This window comes from Pristis pectinata, chromosome 24 (genome assembly GCF_009764475.1).
Source record: "Pristis pectinata isolate sPriPec2 chromosome 24, sPriPec2.1.pri, whole genome shotgun sequence".
NCBI classification, from domain to species: Eukaryota; Metazoa; Chordata; class Chondrichthyes; order Rhinopristiformes; family Pristidae; genus Pristis; species Pristis pectinata.
Genome location: NC_067428.1, coordinates 9,364,921 through 9,378,271, shown reverse-complemented (window position 1 = coordinate 9,378,271; position 13,351 = coordinate 9,364,921). Strand labels below are relative to the sequence as shown.

The 13,351-nt window shown below is 44.8% G+C and overlaps 1 protein-coding gene across 1 annotated transcript in view; it reads right to left on the bottom strand.

The window, feature by feature from the left end:
* LOC127582540 (SH2 domain-containing adapter protein F-like) overlaps nucleotides 1-13,351 on the bottom strand; it is a 228,096-nt gene that overhangs the window by 95,989 nt on the left and 118,756 nt on the right. The window contains exon 4 of the mRNA XM_052037879.1: nucleotides 9,907-10,122. Coding sequence (XP_051893839.1) covers nucleotides 9,907-10,122 — 216 coding nt within the window. The remainder of the gene's footprint in view (nucleotides 1-9,906; nucleotides 10,123-13,351) is intronic.

Sequence of the window (13,351 nt, the reverse complement as noted above, 5' to 3'; positions counted from 1 at the left end):
CAAAAGATGCAGGGTGCGTGGCGAAGATTCACCAACTTGATTCCTGGGATGATGGGCTTGTCAGATGAGGCGAGGTGAAGCATACTGAGCCTATACTCTCTGGAGTTTCGAAGAATGGGAGGGGACTTCATTGAAAAATACAAAAATCTTTTGGGGATTGACAGTGGAGATGAGAGGATGTCCCAAACCAGCAATCACAGCCTCAAAGTAAACCACTGAGAACAGAGATGAGAAGAAACTTCTTCTCCCAGAGGACAGTGATTTCTCTAACCATGAGGGCTGTGGAGGCTCAGTGCTGAATATCAACAGAAAGTGATAGATTTTTAGATAATAAGAGAATCGAGGGATATGGGGTTAGAACAGGAAAATGGCACTGAGGTAAAAAGTCACCTATAATCTTACTTAATGGTGGAGCAAACATGAAGGGCTGAATGTCCTCCTTCTGCTTCTGGTTCTTATATCCGCACAAACATGCTTTGCAGCAGAGGATGTTGCCTGGAGCAGAGGAGCTTAGCTACGAGGAAAGATTGGATAGGTTGGGCTTGTTTTCCCTGGAGTGAAGGAGGCTCCACTCCTTCACTCCAGGAGTGAAGTGACAGAGGTATATAAAATTATAAGAGGCAGAGATGGGGTGGGTAGTCAGAATCTTTTTCCCATGGTAGGAGTATCAGAAACAAGAGGACATTGGTTTAAGGTGAGGTGAAGGATTTGAAAGGGGATTTGAGGTTTTCTTTTATACACAGAAATTGGTTGATATCTAGAATTTGCTGCCAAAAGAGGTGGTGGAGCCAGCTGCAACCATTATGTTTAAGAGACGTTTAGACAGGCACTGGAATAGGCAAGGCATAGAAGGATACGGACCTAATGCAGGATTCGTGTAGATGGTCAAAAAGTGAGCATGGATGTGGTGGGCCGAAGGGCCTGTTTCTGTTCTGTGCAACTCCTTGACTCCCTGGGGAAAGGACAGTAATTATGCTTTCCTCTCCTATCTCCCTTCCACCCCCACAAGGAGGTGCTGAGGCCAACTGATGACCCTGAATAACAACCTCAGTTGCAACAAGCCAACTGATAAGAGATCAGGGAGCCAGCTAGAGACTTTGTGTCCCAGCGTAGCTTAGTACCGGAACAGATAGTTCATTTATACACTGGACCCTCGGGCGAACCTTGTCTTTAGCTTATAAACTGGGTAGATGACAAATGGATTGTTTATTGACTCAGAAAGACAGTAATGGATTACTGAAGGGGAAAGAGCACATAAACATCTTTTCCTTTATGTAAAAGCAATAGACTGCATGGTTCTTTGGTGGCTGATTGGGTATGTGCACTGAACCATCACAGATCAGAGAGATCCCATATCTATATCCTGATATATGTTAATCAGCTCCAGTCATTTGTAGGCTGGATGGGAGCTTACAGCTGCGTTAGTGACCTCATACTCCAGCACAATGAATTCAGGCAGGGTCCCGTTTATGATCACTGCCCAGTGCCCTGTGCTAGAAACTAAGAAATCAGAGTGGTGTGCAGCTGGTTGATCCGCTACTTCATAGCGCCAGTGATCTGGGTTCAATCCTGACCTCTGGTGCTGTCAGTGTGGAGTTTGCACATTCCCCCTCGTGACTGTGTGGGTTGCCCCCTGGGTGCTCGAGTTTCCTCCCACATCCCAAATGTGTGTGGGTTGATGGGTTAATTGGCCATTGTAATATTTCCCCCATTGTGTACAGTTAGATGGTAAAATCTGAAGGGATTTAATGGGAATGCAGGCAGAATAAATTTCAGGGGAAATTAGTAGGGGGATGGGATTGACCTGTGAGCTGACTTTGACTCGATGGGCCAAACAGCTTCTCTGTATGTCCTACAGAGATAATGGAATGGAAGACCCTTGTATCCCTTCACATCAGGTTCTGAAAGGAGGTGTATAGGATAAAATAATCTCTATCCAGATCACCATTCAAAGTTAAAGGACTGTTGCTCCAGGGACATGGATCTGAATTGGTAAAAGGCAAGTTAAGAAGTAACAGATGAGATGCTGGAGGAACTCATCAGGTCAGGCAGCATCTATGGAGGGAAATGGACAGTCGACGATTCGGGTCGAGACCCTTCATCTTGACTGAAAGATAGAGGGGAGATAGCCGGTATAAAAGGGTGGGAGGAAGGGGTGGACCAAGATCTGGCAGGTGATAGGTGGATCCAGGTGAGGAGGGGTGTATGGCAGACGGAGGAGGGGAGGGCAGGAATAGCGACAGAAGCTGGCAGGTGATAGGTGGAGGCGATAGAGGGCTGAAGATGATGGAATCTGATAGGAGAGGGAAGTAGAGGCTGGAATCAAGTGAGGGACGTGGGGAGGGCAAGTGGGAACAGTGGGGCAGGGGGAACCAGAGGGAGAAGTGTGTGGGTGGTGGGCAGTGGATGGAGGAGGGGAAGGAAAGGGACTGGGTTGAGTGTAAGAAGAAATGGGTAGACCAGGAGGAGAGAGGAAAGGGACAGACGGGAAGCAGATTCCATCATCTTCAGCCGACTGTTGGCTCCACCTATCACCTCCCAGCTTCTGTTGCTATTCCCGCCCTCCCCTCCTCCACCTGCGTATCACCCCTCCTCACCTGGATCCACCTATCGCTTGCTAGCTCTTGCTCCACCCCTTCCCCCCACCCTTTTACACTGGATACCTCCCCCTTATCTTGCAGTCCAGATGAAGGGTCTCGACCCGAAACGTCAACTGTCCATTTCCCTCCACAGATGCTGCCTGACCTGCTGAGTTCCTCCAGCGTCTTGTGTGTTGCTCCAGATTCCGGCTTCTGCAGTCTCTAGTGTCTCGAAATTGAGAAGTAATGTCAGGATTAAAACCTGGATTGTCTTTGTAGGTCGGGAAGTGGGAGCAAGAATTCCTGAGTCGTTTGAGCTAATCCGTGCTGTGATAGGGGGATTGGCCTTTGAGATTGGACGCAGTGAGATTATTTCAGACCTGGTTGCGATGTTTTCGGTGGCTAGATTAGTTTGTTGCAGGATAGGTGTTTAACTGCACCCCAAATGGATCAGTAGTCTCTGATGAGGAAGGGGTGGGGAGGCATGTAGGAGAAGGGGGGCCTTTTTATAATTTTTTTTCCCTTTCTCCTCCCCTGTCTGGACAATCCTTTTCTTGGTGACACAAGTGGCCAAACAATTACCCAGGACACACTCAATCGTATCATCGTTTGTTCTCTATAAACCCTGAAGGTTGGAATGGCATTATCTGACACACAAAAGAAAAGGTTAATAGCTGAGAGCAAGATGACCTGGGAATGCCACGGTGCAGGGCAGCGTCACTGCTGAAAGGGATCGGAAAAGCAATGTGTAAAATCAGGGAGCAATAATGAGATGTCACCCTCTTGAGTTTTAAAAGCCTGTTGGAGGAAGGGAATACTGAGAGGAGAGCTGAGGAATCCCACTGTTTTGAAGTACAGGGAACAAGTTAATTAGTGCTGGAGATGGTGTGGTGCATCTTGATTGGAGCACAGTAGTGAGCCAAAGAATAAAAGATCTCTTGTGGCCAAGCTTAATTCTGTCCTTCACCCTCCTCTCCTCCAGCCCCACACCATTTCTCCACATTTGGCTGCTGATGTGCCGATTCATGTCAGAGAGGTTTTGAATTATTGAACTGTTTTTGCTCAGGGTGTCTCGGGGGTCTGTCAGTGCTCCAAACTCCGCCCACTGCCACTCCCCACTTACACTGTGCCCTGCCAACATCCAGACAGACTGCAAAGACAGGGCTGTTTCATTTGTGGTGCTCATTTGTTGAATAAATGTATGCAGCTACAAGTAAAGCCTCATGAAAAGAAAAGCCTTGTATTTCACATCCTGTCTTGCAGCCAATTAAGTAGTGTAATTACTGTCGAAATGTAGGGAATACTGCAGCCAATTTGTGCACAGAAAGATCCCACAGTTGTGATAATCACATGATATTGGTTTTATGCAGTCACGTTGAGGGATAAGTATCAGAGGAAGGTGCAATCTTCAAATTAAACAGTGCAGGCAATGTGGGGAGATCTGTTTCTAGATTCTATTCCTCTTCCCTCTGGAAGTTCTTCATTATCTTTCCTCACTTTCCAAAATACCTGGAAAACCCTCCTGCTTCAAAGTATTTGCGGTTTCAGTTCTTTCCCTCCGTCTGTAAAACCTTGTTCTCATATTTACTTATGACAATAGAATGAGGCCATTCGGCCCTTCGAGTCTGTGCCAGCTCTCAGAACGATCCCATCAGTAACTTTTCCCCATTAATTTCCATGTAACCGACTCTCTCTTACATACCCATCAATTCCCCCGATTCTCTGCTACCTACCATCACTGGGAGCAATTCATATTTAACCTACCAACCAGCATGTTTTTGGGATGTGGACTTTTTATAAATTTTTTTTCCCTTTCTTGTCCCATGTCTGGACAACCCTTTTCTTGGTGACACAAGTGGCCAAACATTATCTAGGACACACTCAATCATGTCATCACTTGTTCTCTATAAACCCTGATGGTTGGAATGGCATTATCTGACACACAAAATAAAAGGTTAATTGCTGAAAGCAAGTTTGGCCTGGGAATGCCACGGTGCAGGGCAGCATCACTGCTGAAAGGGATCGGAACTGGAGCAGCCAGAAATCCATACAGTCACAGGGAAAACATGCAAACTCCACATGGGCGGCATCCAAGTCAGGATTGAACTCAGGTCACTGGAGCTGTAACTGCTGTACCACTGTACACTGTTCAGTGAAAAAGAATTATGCCCTCCACAAGCACCTTGGGATAATTTTCTACTCTACAACACCCCTCAGTTTCATATCCATGCTCACCTTCCAGTTCAGTGTTGATGGGACCACGGCATTGCTGGAAGTTGGCAGCCATCAAATGACACGGTAAACCACTTCTTTGATCGCCTCCACTGGTGGGAATTGGAATTGGAACTGGAATTGGTTTATTATTGTCACGTGTACTGAAGTACAGTGAAAAACTTAGTTTTGCAAGCCATCCATCCAGATAATTTTAAAACATAAGTACATTGAGGTATACAAAGGAAAAACAATAACGGAGTGCAGAACATAGTGTTACAGTTACAGTTATAGAGAAAGTGCAATGTGGGTAGACAATAAGATGCAAGGGCCATGACGAGGTAGATTGTGAGGTCAAGAATTCACCTTGAATGTACAAGAGGTCTGTTCAAGAGTCTTCAACGACCAAGGTACTAGCTAAATAGTTCTCATGCTGGCTAACACTCCTCCCTCAGCCAACACCAGGAAAGATAATTAAGCACATGTACAGAAGGTCTCCTGTGTTCATTTGCACAAAACAACCTATTAGTTAAATCTGTGATATGATACAATGACTCAGAAACTGAAATGCTATAAATTGTTGCTCCTCATAAACATACAAATTGGTATAGAGAAGAGCACAAGAAAATAGGAGCAGGAGTAGGCCACTCAGCTCCTTAAGCCTGCCCCACCATTCAATATGATCATGGCTGATCTGCCCCTGGCCTCAACTCCTCTTCTGTGCCAGATCCCCATAGACCTCAGTTCTCCAATCTTTCAAATCAGGTATCTACCTGCTCTTTCTGTACCTTCAGCGATTTAGCCTCTGCAACCCTCCGAGTTAGAGAATTCCAGAGATTCACCTGCCTCTGTGAGAAGTTGCTCGTGGGCACCTCAGTTCTGAAGGAAGAGGAAGGTGGAATATTGGTTCAAGCTAATATCAGGAAGTCAGGACCAAAGGGAAATTAGTGTAAAGTTAATCCAAATAAGCATGAGCTCCATCCCTCAAAGAATGGCAAACATGTAGGAAAATCAAGCAAGAATGGCAGGAAGACAGAAAACATGAGAGGATGGAGCAATTTCTTTTTTTTTCTCATTTCTTCTTGTATCATCATGTTGCTTCCCCACAAACTCTGCCGATCTTTTGAAGGTTCAGCAGTCACTGAGGGGAAAGCCAAAACAAAGCTAGATGTTGCAATGGGAGAACTGGGGGAACTAATGGGTGAGATTCGATGGGAGAATTGAGCACATTTGGATTTGGCTTCAATGGGAATGTCTGAGGAGAGGGATGGGCTTTGACAAGAGATTTTGGATGAGTTTTGATGAGGCAGTTTGGACACTCTGATACACCAACTGACCCCCCCCCTATTATCACTCATTTTTCTCATCTACATTTATACACCACTGCGATTCCATCGAGCCCCTGCATAAAATAAGAGTCTGACAGGGCAATTAACCCAGTCAGCACCACTGTACACTGAAACACACTCTGTCAAAGAGCTCAGAGCTTAAGATTCCGAGCTGTAAGTGAAAGGGGAAAGGCGCAAGACACAGCAATCAACATGAAATAGAGTTCAATTAATCTGTTACACTAAACATCCTCTGATCCCGGATAACTCCTAATCTTTTAGAATAATTTTGTTTTAATCTGCATAAAGCATTAAAATAATAAGTCAGTGCTTTTCAGAATCCACAGGCCACAGGCAGGTCACACTCATAAATAAATTAAACATGGCATTGATTTCCATTACTGTGGATGAAAGAGCTCATTTAATAATTCCCGAGAGATTGGATATGGAGCAATAATTCTTTTTCTTTACCAAAAAAGTTTTGTTTTAATGCATTATAGTATCGAGTGTTGGAGAAACAGCAACCAGCCTCCCCCCGCTGACTGCAGGGGTAAGGTCCCTCAGGTACTGTCAGTGCTCCAGTACTTGACCCAGGCATCATTCTTCACACGTGCATTTTGACAGCTAACTCCGATAGGAAAGGTAGGCAGCCATTCAACCAAAGGGGACCTCACAGCAAAGCCCAACCTTCAACTCAATCCAAAGCTCAGGTATTTTCTTGTGGGGAGGGAACTGAATGTCAATCAATGGATTCTGGTGCATTTTAAACCCTCCCCTGATCAAGGCTGAGAATGACAATATACAGTTTCCTGATTGAGACAGACTATGTACTAGGTAAGCACAAACCAGGGACTGAGCCAATTTTACCAATGCCGTGGGTGCTATGGTTGAGTTTACTCAATCAATATCATCAGGCAACATGGGCTAATTTTCATCCTTTTGAAGTCACACCATTTGGACACGTTTTCATCACCTCTAAAGATAATCACATCAGCCAACAGTTTCTAGGCTTATGTTTGCTGGAAAGTGCCAGCTCACCAGCTAAACTTCCTCTGCTCCCTTTCATTGCATTAACGTTGCCCTGGTATGGACATGAGGGGAAGAACGGCCTCTTTCTGTGCTGTAACCATTCTATGATTCTATAAAATGGATGCTGATACCTGGAGACCACCACATAATAAAGAAACCCAAACATGTATTTTGAGATTAGGGGGATGGGGGAGAAGGGGTGGGAAGAGAACGTCAGGTTTACATTACAGAGTCAGGCAATTTGAACTACACCTCAAATTTCATGGCCTTGTATTCTCCCATTGCTTCCTGTAAATGCTAATAAATAATATTTTCGACAGAAGGGAATCAGCTGTCTTGCTGTTGGCTGCTGCTCCCTAATGTGAAAGAGTGCTTAAAGGGTTAATGCATTAGGGATGAGATGAAGGCCACAGCTGCTTGGAGAAGCAATTTATCTTTGGAGCGAGCAGCCCAGAATATATCTTCAATTGAGATGCCAGTTGCAGTGGTTAGACCTCATTGGTTTTTCCATGACTCCCTCTCTTGTTATTACAGCACGAGCGAACCCTTCCCCCCTCTCAGTTCTTTAAATGAGAGGGGCCCCTGGGGAAAATGTTCAGCACAGAAACTTTCCATTAACCTTAACTATTTAAGTTGCGAGCTATTTTGTTTACATTTTTATAGGCTCCCGGTAGATCTCATTCGACTGGGCTATCGGCCCCATCAACACTGTTCAACTTGCACCTGAATGGATAGACAAGACTTTGGTTTTAACATCTCGTCTGATGTAAGATGACTCTGACACTGCAGTGCACCCCCAGCATGCCACTGAGCACGTGCAAGAGTTCTCAAGTGAAGCTCCAGCCTGCAGCCTTCTAACCAAGGAACAACCAATCGAGTCAAACTGACAGTTGGCAAGAGGCAAAAAGCCTGCCTTTTCCTTCGAAAACAAAAGCGATTAAGAACAACAGGCACTCCAATGGATGAGGAATTCACTGCAAACCCTGACAAAATCAGGAAGACCCAGATTTAATTCCTAGTCTACATCAATCTGGGCAGGATGGGCAATTGTCATTTTTTGCACTACTTCAGTTTGCACTACCATACTCACACCACTCCATTGTTTTGCCCTTGTCACTGTGTTTATTGTTGTATTTATTATAACCATGCATACTGTCTACTTTGTGAGCTTCACATGAAAAAGGAATTTCATTGCACCCTGATGTATATGACAATAAACTAATGTCAATCTGAATTGGCCTCAGTGCATCAGGAGTATGGAGAGACAAGAATTCCAAGTTTCCTGATTACAGTTTTTTTCTTATTTGCTTTTTCACTGTCAAGGTCAGCATTTATTCCCATCACTAATTGCCTTTGAACTGAGTGGTTTGGTAAGTCATTTCAGAGGGAAGTTAAGAGTCAACAACTCTGGAATCACATATAGGACAGGCCCAGTAAGGATGACAGGGCTCTTCCTCAGTAAAAAAATTAGTGAATCAGATGGATTTTTAAGTCAATAAGATAAGATATCTTTACTAGTCACATGTACATTGAAACACACAGTGCAATGCATCTTTTGCATAGTGTGTTCTGGGGGCAGCCCGCAAGTGTCACCACACTTCCAGCGCCAACGTATCATGCCCACAACTTCCTAACCTGCACGTCTTTGGAATGTGGGAGGAAACTGAAGCACCCAGAGAAAACCCACACAGACACACGGGGAGAACATACACACTCCTTACAGACAGCGGCCGTAAATGAACCTGGGTCACTGGCGCTGTAATAGCGTTACACTAACTGTTACACTACCACGCCTGCCCCAATCCAGTAGCTTTGAGGTATCGTGACCAATAACGAGTTTTATTTTAATTATTATCTGACTTGATTAGTCAAGGCCCGCGTTCCTAATCGGGGATTTTAACCACTGTACCACAACTGTACCCCAATTTCTGTAGTATTTGTGTCGGTAACATGAGGGGACTAGACTGTGTGGGACACAACACCTGTCACACTTAGGGCTGAGATTTCAGAATGGAAAACAGCTGCTTTGGTAAAGCATCAGATGGTGACTGCCATCTGTGGAGCTATAAATCCTGGTTGACTTAGTGCCAGCAAGAGAGAGAAATGGGGAGAGGGGCAGAGGATGGACTGGTTTTACTGTAAACCTGTCAGTGCCTTGCTCATTCATTCCTTATGTCTCATTCTGTACAGTACACGGTGAGACAGACGTCAGTCTGTATGAAACATGGGCAGGCAGATGTCAATCCAGACAGTACTTAGGGAGGCATGCATCAGCACTCATGCCATCAATTGCAAATATGTCACATAAAGATGAAAGCGCCACAGTCAGCAAACAAACTGTGAGTTCAGGCATTAGAAGATGGGTCTGAGCCAGGTACAGCATCGTTCATATCCTCTAGGGGAAGCATTCAACTGTCTCTTGAAAGTATTTGAAGATTTTCTAATTTTGCCTTTATTTCATGGGATACATGAACAGAGAGGTATCTGCCTCTGCAGTACACTGACAGGTAGGTATCTGTCTGCAGAACACACAAACAGGCAGATATCATTCTGTACAGTACATGAGCAGCCAGATTAATGTCTGTCTAATACATAAGTAGGCAGATATTAATCTATATAGTACATGGGCAAGAAGATATTAGATGATATGATATCGGCAGGCAGATATTAGTTTGGACAGTGCACCACAAGGCAAGTAAGAATCATTGATGGTGTGTAAAGGCATACACCTTATGAAGATTCCACCTTTATAAATGTACCTGCAAAAGCTTTAGAGATGTGGTCCTTCTTCCACTCCCAGGGCTGGTCATACTCATCAGCAGGCCGCTCGTCATCTTGAGGGAGGCGGCTCTCTCGCACCTTCTGACCAGCTGCATTCTCCGCATCCGACTCTGTATCATTCTCCTGAGGCTCGTAGGGAGTATCGTAGAGTTGGAGACCCTTCCCCTGTTTCTTTTCACCTTTTCGCTGGAATTCTGTGAAAGAAAGAAAATGTTTATGGGCCCATGTGGAAGGATAATCCAAGTTTCTTGCGATGTGCATATTTCTCAAGCAAAAGTGACTGTGTATTGCTTAATTTCACAATTGTCCAGTGTGGTGCTTTGAGTCATTTCAATGTGACCAAACAAATGCAAGTTGTTATATACATAGAGCTTTTCATTGGTTACATTAAAGAAAGACTACATTGGTTGCATTGATGTCATTAAGCTGGAAAGAGTGCAGAGGAGATTTACAAGGATGTTGCCAGGACTCGAGGGACTGAGTTATGGAGAGAGGTTGAACAGGTTGAGACTGTTTTCATTGAAGCATAGGAGGATGAGGGATGATCTTATAGAGGTGTATAAAATCATGACTGGCATAAATAGGGTCAATGTGCACAGTCTTTTTCTCAGGGTTGGGGAATCAAGAACTAGAGGGCACAGGTTTAAGGTGAGAGGGGAGAGATTTAATAGGAACCTGAGGGGCAACTTTTTCACCCAGAGGGTGGTGCATATATGGAATGAGCTGCCAGAAGAAATGGTTGAGGCAGGTACATTAACAACACTTAGAAGGTACTTGGACAGGTGCATGGATAGGAAAGGTTTACAGGGATATGGGCCAAATGTGGGCAAATGGGACTAGCTTAGATGGGAATCTTGATTGTTATGGACCAGTTGGGCCAGAGGGCCAATTTCCATGCTCTATGACTAAACATTATATCTGAGCCAATATACTTCACCGTTCTGCCAGATAATTTCATGTGACAGTAATAAAATGACTCATCTTAACCCAGTTCTACAATTGATGTCAGGTCTATACCCATCATCCCAGTCTCACACCACTCAAAGAGCTCTTGCCAGATGCAATCCAAGATTGTACAGCTGGGTGTTTATCCACAGTTCAGATGAACACTATGTTAGTTAGTGGTGAGCACGGTATGGAATGGGGATGGGTAGACATACCTTGTCACTAGTCAGAGGCAGGAAAGTCATTTTGCTGCAGTAGGAGAGAAAGTGAGAATGAGACAGAGAGAGAGCAAGAGAGAGAGAGAGGGAGCGAGGGAGAGAGGGGGAGAGAGAGAGTGCGAGAGGGAGAGAGCGAGACAGAGAGAGAGAGACAGACAGACAGAGAGACAGACAATTTGGCTGAGACCCAAACTTTGAATCCGGTGGCTCTTTGGAGGGGCTTCACCATATTTTATGACCATTTTCTCATAGAAATGTTTTGGAAGAATGCACCACTTAATGGAGGCTTTAACAATTAGGAGGAGGGCTAACCTTTACACACCCTGCATGAATTCAGAGCCCCTGTGCTGTTCTCTACCCTTCCTCTTCTCTCCACCCTCACGGGGTTAAGCCGAGACTCAGCACATCCACTCCTAGACTTTGTGATCATTCTCAAGGTTGCAGTTATGTGACACCTAACTTTGCCTTATTTTCCCTGCCTCCTGATACTATCGGAATTTGGTTACCTAGGCGGCGCTGTTCTTTTACCTCATCCTGTCTTCTCCTATTGTCTTGCCTGAGCCCTTTCCTGAGGTTCGTCAGCTAAAGGATGCAGAGGTGCACAGTGAGTAAAGCTGCTGCCTCATAGCTCCAAAGACCCAGATTCAATCCTACCCTCCGGCACCGTCTGTGTGGAGTTTGCACGTTTTCTCTCTGACCTCCTTGGTTTCCACCTGCACATGTCCACGAATCTGTGCGGGTTGATAGGTGAAGTGGTTACTGTCAATAAGCCCTAGTCTAGATGGGCGGTAGGAGAATCAAGATGGAGTTGATGGGCAGGTGGGAGAGAATGGAAAATAAGTGGGAGAATGCGACTGATGGAATTGTCAAGAGAGGTGGGATAGACTCGATGAGCTGAATCACCTCCCTCTGCGTTGTAAGAAAATATGAAAAAAATGGATCTTTCACACCTGGAGGATGGTTTGAAAATAGAATGAATACAAGCTTGCAAATATTTTTCCTGTAATCTCACCTTTTTAAGATATTAACAAACTAACACAACCATTAGGTGATATAAAACATTTGTGCTATTTCCTTCAGGGGACAGTTGAATCGGTGCTTGGCCTGCTGTGGTAGGAACCTTGATAACCTGCCAGGCAATGAGATCTATTAAAGGACTCATTAGCACATTTTGGAAACGAATGGCCTGTGATAATATTTAGTCATGCTGATTAGAAATGTCCCAGTTTCAATCTCAAGCAATATGGGTGCTGAAATTGTCCTCATGTTACGGACATTAAGAGAAGTGTACACTGGAGTTTATGTTCTCAGAATCTCTTGAAATGATGCAACATCCTTGCTGGCTCCTAGGAACCTCTGGACCATGGCTATCAGAAAGGAGCATTCAGCTGGCACTGAGAACCTTGAGTCCATGTATTAGGTCCAAACAGAAGTGTAGTGTAAAAGGCAGGGAGACGGCACCACGCTCAAACCACCCATGTGCTTGCAATGGTCAGTGACATAATCTGCAGGTCCCATACTGACTGCATCAACCACTTCAGACCCCATGGAACTGAAGAGGTGACAAGCCATACTCAATTCTAATTCTAAGATAAATATGATTAGATTGTCTTGTGGACGTAGATGTAGAACTGGGTATATTATCCATCGATCCCTGTGATGCAGGGTAAGATCAGGATCAAACATGGCTACAAGGTGCCCATGATTAAATAGCTTGCTAAAATCCTGTTAGAGCTACTTGTAGGACTCCCGCCTCACAGCTCCAGGATTTTGGGTCCAATCCTGACCTTTGGTGTGGAATTTGCATGTTCTCCCTGTGACCACATGGGTTGCTCTGCATGCTTCGGTTTCCCCCCCACATCCCAAAGACCTGTGGGTTGGTAAGTTAAATGGCCACTGTAAGTTTCCCCTAGTGTACAGGTGAGAGATTAACTCTGGGGGGAATTGATGGGAATGTGAGGAGAATAAAAGTAGGATTAGTGATGGATTAGTGTAAAGGGTGCTTGATGGTTGGTATGGCCTCGGTGGGCTGAAGGGCCTGCTTCTATTCTGTATGACTCTATGATTTGAGAATGTACATGAAGAACAGGTCACTGAGCAAAAAACCAAGGCTACCAGTAATCCTAGAGGTGATTCCCAACAAACCAAGGAAGGATACCTGGAAATGACAGCGAAAGAATCAGCTGAATGGTTGGACGCATAAAAGCATCAAAGGGGTTAAGTCCAAACTCAGCCACAATGCCTGCCAGTGCTGCCATTG